The 6,414-nt window shown below is 36.4% G+C and overlaps 1 protein-coding gene across 1 annotated transcript; it reads left to right on the top strand.

Moving 5' to 3' along the window:
* On the top strand, nt 1-5,541 carry LOC105061000 (uncharacterized). Its single transcript, XM_010944906.3, has 2 exons — nt 1-337; nt 4,906-5,541. The coding sequence occupies exons 1-2, from the start codon at nt 89-91 to the stop codon at nt 5,170-5,172; spliced, it is 516 nt and encodes a 171-aa protein (XP_010943208.1). The 5' UTR covers nt 1-88; the 3' UTR covers nt 5,173-5,541.
* The last annotated feature ends 873 nt before the right edge of the window (nt 5,542-6,414 follow it).

The following is a 6,414-nucleotide window of genomic DNA, read 5'->3' as shown; positions in this document are numbered from 1 at the left end:
CAAGAAGCACATGGAGCACTAAATAAGTCGAAAATTACCCGCCGACGAACTCCTTGGATCACCGGGCTAGGGCTTGTAGAACACGGTGATGGCCGGCCAGGCGAAAGATGCCGGCAGCGATCTACAGCTGGTCGTGGCGACCCCGGCGGCCGGCGCTCCTGCGAAGGTGGGGGCCGGCGAGGGCGCGATCGTGGAGCACGGGAAGGGCGGCGCCGTACTGCGAGAGGAGGAGGAGGACCTCGAGGTCAAGCTGCGCCGGATCATGGAGAACGTCCCAGTCAGGGTCAGCAACACCTCCGGCAGCTCCGCCGGTTCCGGCTCCGGCGACTTCCACCAAGTTCTCTTCCGCCCCCTTTTCTCCCCTTTCAATTACGTTTACGATTCTCTTCCCAAAAATTACGTTTTTAATACCTATTTCTGAAAAATCTTCTTTTTCGACTGGATTTTATCTTTTTTTTTTCTGAGTGAATCCGCTATCACCATGTCCCTAACATTAGAAAGGAAGCAAAAGTTCAAACTTTGAAGTGGAATCATATGTTTCCGATGTTCTTAGTTTTCATGTGAATGTGAGTTGATGGTAAGGTGATGGGGAACAATCCATAATAGAAAACTTTTTATCACCGCGAAAAATTTTCTTTCCTTATCATGTCAAGGATGCAAGCTTTAGGAGAGGTGGATCTCATAGATTGTACAACTCTTGTATGAAAAAGGTATTCAATTTCTATTTCATACTTAATATCATGAATAAAATTAGTTTTATGTAGAAATCATGATTTCTCAAACTTTTCTTTTATTTATTTGACATTTAACATGCTGAAATAGTCTTTTTCTTCATTTAATTACATTTTGCAGAGAGTTTCATATATATATATATATATATATATATACACACACATACATATATATATATATATATATATATATATATATATATATATATATATATATATATATATATATATACATATATATATACATACACACATACATATATACATATATATATACATATATATATATATACACACATACATATATACACATACATATACATACATATAGATATACATACATAGCGTTCTTGTTTGATTGTAGTTAGATACACTGGAAAGAACCAAAATTAGTTGATTTGAAGCAAAATTGGCCAAAACTTGAATGCAGAAGTTGGTTCTAGAATCAACTAGTGCTGACTGAAGAAGATTGGTTCTACTCAAAACTTAAAACTTTTCCAAGCAGTTTACACGATCCTTCTATCTCTTCTTTGTTCTTTCTTTTCTATAGTTTATCCCATATAATGTCACCAAAATACATCTTCTATTTAATTATATTTTATTTCTTGTTCCCCATACTTATAAGGCATATTTTATTCAACTATCTCTAGGGTTGCAAATATGTAGGTACTTTCGTAAGTCTTCATCCATGTGAACACACAACATACATATGCGTATTTAAATTCAAGAATCTTACTTTATGGTTATGCATCACTTGCTGTTTATTATTGTATGGCATTGTATCAAGTGTGCTATTTAATATTGAAATAAAAACAAGGGTGTAAATTTAACCTAAATCTCGGTACGAGCAGTACTTAGTGGCATGGGATTGGTATGATTTAGCTTGTCCACGATTTGGTTTAAGCTGTCCAAGGCATTAGTTCCTATCCTCTATAGTATGATATGCAACGTTCTCCAAATCAGTATTGAGGATTGTACCGGCTGGCTACAATTTGATATGGTATGACCAATACATACCATATCAAGCCAAGGTGTACCTATGATAAAGAATCAGGAGAAGAGAAGGGGATGAAGGAAGACCCTAACCTTGATCTTAGAAGGAGAACCAGGGGGAGAGAGAAGACGAAGGGGAAAAGGAGAGGGAGAGGGGAGGGAGAAGCAGATGGGGGGAGGCGTAATGGTTTGAAGGAATAAAGGGATTGGCTAAGGTTCAAAGGAGGGGGCAAGGAGATTGAAGTGGGGAGATAATGGGTTTTGTTATGAGCCAAATCATTTCTATTGGCCAAACCATCTCAATTCCTGGCTGGTTTGGTTCAGTATGCCCTGAAGTGCCTAGTGCGGGATGATGCAACAAACCTGACGATAACCTGACGATATGGTGCAGTACAACCTAGTATTTGAATCCTTGGTCAAAGGCCATCAATATTTATATCATCATAAAAAACAATTGGATTTAATTTCATTTTGATTAGACAAGAGAAACATCTCTACAAGAATTGGTACAACACGTTGGTTAAATTATGTCCCTGAGCATTTGGCAGCTAGATCTCAAATATTTTTTTCCTATAATATATGCTTCACATCCCAAGAATTACTAGATATTTGCTTTGAATTATTTTAGCATAAGTAACTGCAAATCATTTATCAGAAAAAAGGAATTAGAGAAATTTATCTCTGTAAAGGAGGACAGGCCTTCGTGTATTAATAAGGCTTCTCCATTATGATTCGGGTTTCGCACGTTGGAAACACGGAAACAGCCTCTTTGCATGTGGGAAAGGTTGCATACATTTGACACTTCCTAGATCCTGTAGTAGCGGGAGCATCATGCACTAGGATGCCTAGTTTAGACATTTGTCTTTGCAAAAGAAGTATTATTTTGGATTTTGCAACCCATAAATGCTTATTCTAGGTTTCTGGAAAGTTTGACATCCAACTTATAAACACTACATCATCATGTTTCTTTGATGGCAAAAATGCTGTAGTCATGTAGCATGCAGATCAAATGTTTCTTTCAGTTAACTTGTTCAGATAGTATACTGTTGACATGTTCAGTGTTCCTGTTTATGGGTGCCATTTTTGAGTTGGCAAGTTTGTCCTATTTTATGTATGTATGTATGTATGTATGTAAATCAATAACTTCTGGAATCGCCTATATTTTAGTCCATATAACTTCTGGTATGTATGTATGTATGTATGTATGTATGTAAATCAATAACTTCTGGAATCGCCTATATTCTAGTCCATATAAACCAGTAAAATCAGTCCATATAACTTCTGGTATGTATGTATGTATGTATGTATGTAAATCAATAACTTCTGGAATCGCCTATATTCTAGTCCATATAACTTCTGGTATGTATGTATGTATGTATGTATGTAAATCAATAACTTCTGGAATCGCCTATATTCTAGTCCATATAAACCAGTAAAATCAGTCCATATAACTTCTGGTATGTATGTATGTATGTATGTATGTAAATCAATAACTTCTGGAATCGCCTATATTCTAGTCCATATAAACCAGTAAAATCAATAAACCAGTGAATCGCCTATATTCTAGTCCATATAAACCAGTATGTAAATCAATAACTTCTGGAATCGCCTATGAATCGCCTATATTCTAGTCCATATAAACCAGTAAAATCAATAAACCAGTAAAATCAATAACTTCTGGAATCGCCTATATTCTAGTCCATATAAACCAGTAAAATCAATAACTTCTGGAATCGCCTATATTCTAGTCCATAAACCAGTAAAATCAATAACTTCTGGAATATAGGCGTAAAATCAATAACTTTTGGAATTGCCTATATTCTAGTCCATATAAACCAGTAAAATCAATAACTTCTGGAATCGCCTATATTCTAGTCCATATAAACCAGTAAAATCAATAACTTCTGGAATCGCCTATATTCTAGTCCATAAACCAGTAAAATCAATAACTTCTGAAATATAGGCGTAAAATCAATAACTTCTGGAATCGCCTATATTCTAGTCCATAAACCAGTAAAATCAATAACTTCTGGAATCGCCTATATTCTAGTCCATTTAAGGCTTCTCCTAGAGGCAGAATTTTTTTAGCTTTTTGATCAATAAATAAAGGATATACCCTATATGTCTCGATAGGCATAAACTATTTATTTGTTTACATTGCCTTTTCGTCCCAAGGCTCAGGTAAGGTATATAATGGAATTTGAATTCTTTCTATAATAATTTCTGGTAAACCAGTAAAATCAGTAACTCTTGGAACCGACTGTGTTCGGCCCATGTCAGGCTTCTTCTCCTGGTAGCAGAATTTTTTTAGTTTTTTGATCAATAAATAAGGGCTATACCCAATATGTCTAGATATATGTAAACTTTCTGATTGGTTTGCATTGCCTTTTTATTCCAAGTTCCTACTTTAGTTTGCTGACTTTATATATACATAAGAAGCCTGTAAACACTACAAGAAGATTGATTTCTTCTCAACCTCTGAAATCGAACAACAATCTCAGATGCTGTACTTGTTGCCTTCTGTTGAGCCTGTCTAGAAGAGCTTTATAAGCAATAGCTTACCTCAGACATTGCATCTGGAATCTGGATAACAGAAAACCGTGCCATAACAAGTATCTTGATCCATTTAACCTTCAAGCTGATGAAAACTGCCTGAACATCCAAATCTAATGTCATGATTATCTCTTGAAAGCTTGTCTTCGCTCCCAAAAATTGAAGCCAGAAACTGTATGGATGCTGCGGGAAGGTGCCAATATTCTGCAGTAACACACTTGCTGATAGGGGCATCGGGCCAGATAGCATCTGTTTGCTGTTGATGTGAACATCAAGTGATTAGAGATCATCTGTTTTTTGTACTACCTTCTCTTCCATGTAACCATTTGACCATCAAATTTCATATTTGCATATTTTTGACATAGAAGCATCTTAGTATTTTTCCGATTCTAGAAGTGCTTATTCTGACATAACTTTAAATCATTTATAATTAACGTGATGTGTTGAAGATTGCGTTATATTATTTTCTTGTTTCATTTTTAAATCATAAACTATACTTCGATTTTAAATGTTGCAAATTAGTTACACATGCAACTCCCCCTCCCCCCGCCCCCCCTCCTCCCCCGCTCACTCAATTTTGAGTGCCTGCTTTGTTCCCTTTTTCAACTAAATGTTAAATGTGTTGCAGTATCGGCAAATGAGGCGGAAGGAGCAAGATCGACTTGCAAGGATGGATGTAGACTACCAGAGAAGGAAAGAGTTGGTGGAGTTCAATATGAGAAGGGAGGAAAGAATGAAAGCTGCAGAGGAGCGGACTGCAAAGAAACGCTTGAAACGCCAGAAGAAGAAACAGAGGAAGAGAGAGAAGAAGAATAATCTGAATAATGGAGGGGAAGAGCCTTGCAACGAAGAGTCCTCAGATAATGGGGATTCTGATGAAGGTGGTGAAACCTAACATTGAGATTCTGCCTTTACTTCACATTAAGAGGCATGTTTAAGTGAGAGTCTGGACTGTTGATCAGGAAAAAGCATCCAGTTGACATTCTTAACTCCTGGCTAACCTTTCGTGGTGAAAAGTTCTGTCAAACTCAGTTCCTTGTCAACTTTAGGATCGAACAATGTGCTGATGATACGATTATTTTCCTTTTTGGTAGGATTGCAAATATTACTATCATTAAGATTGCAGACATTATTGCTATAATGCTGTAGATATTCATTGATGGGAGACCCAAAGTTGATAGAATTTTATTTAAAAACAGAAATGGTACTTTAAATTAGAACATTAGGGTTATAGTGGTGTGATAATTGGAATCTCTAGATGCTATATGTTGTGTACTATTCTTTGCTGGTTCCCACCAAAAACAAGCTACTTTGTTGGTAACAAGCAGCTACTGTGTAATTTGAAAACTCTGGAAGAGCTGGACCATGGCAAAAGCAGGAATGAAAAGCAGATCTGTTGCATCCTCAACCCATGATGATCTTTCTTTACAGTAATTGAAAAGCAAGAGATTGTGCTGAATTGTGCTCCTAGGGATCGATAACTAGTAGTTTAACCTTTTGGCATCTTTTTTGTCAATCCATTGCCGCAGATTTCTATTCAGGACTGCTTGGTTATGAAACTGGTGTTTATCCACACGTGGCATATCTCAGACTACTTGGCCTTTTAATTTCCTATCGCTTTGTATCTGACTGATTAATTATCCATCAGCAGTCCGCTATAAGAATGTTTTGATAGCAAGTGCTCTACTAATCAGGTTGCTTAAAATGGACAACACTTAAATAGTTAATTGTACTGGAAAAGCACTCAAATGCGGTAGTCAGATTTCATGGGAGCAATCCTCTTGTATCGGCCCATCATGGTTTGTGGATGGCCATGACGAAGAACATATTGCCTAGGTTGGGACCGCCTATCCGTTTGAATGGCTTTTTTTTTTTGTTTTGTTTTTTGGTAATTTTTTCCCTTATGTTTTTAATTTCTGTTAAATAGCTGTTAGCCTCCACAATTTGAAAGCTTCCACGGAAGCATGCATGCATTCATGTGCGCACACACGCATAGCAGAACCATATTACATTATTATTTTTCCATATCATCTGCATTTATACAGAATATTAATATAACATGATTTTACTCTGTAAAGAGTGAAGTAATATTACATTATCATTCGGCATTTATACAGAATATTAATACAAATTATAT

The sequence above is a fragment of the Elaeis guineensis genome, chromosome 1 (assembly GCF_000442705.2).
Source record: "Elaeis guineensis isolate ETL-2024a chromosome 1, EG11, whole genome shotgun sequence".
In the NCBI taxonomy this organism is placed as follows: Eukaryota; Viridiplantae; Streptophyta; class Magnoliopsida; order Arecales; family Arecaceae; genus Elaeis; species Elaeis guineensis.
Note: the sequence above shows the minus strand (reverse complement) of the source record. Positions and strands in the feature narration are given on the sequence as shown.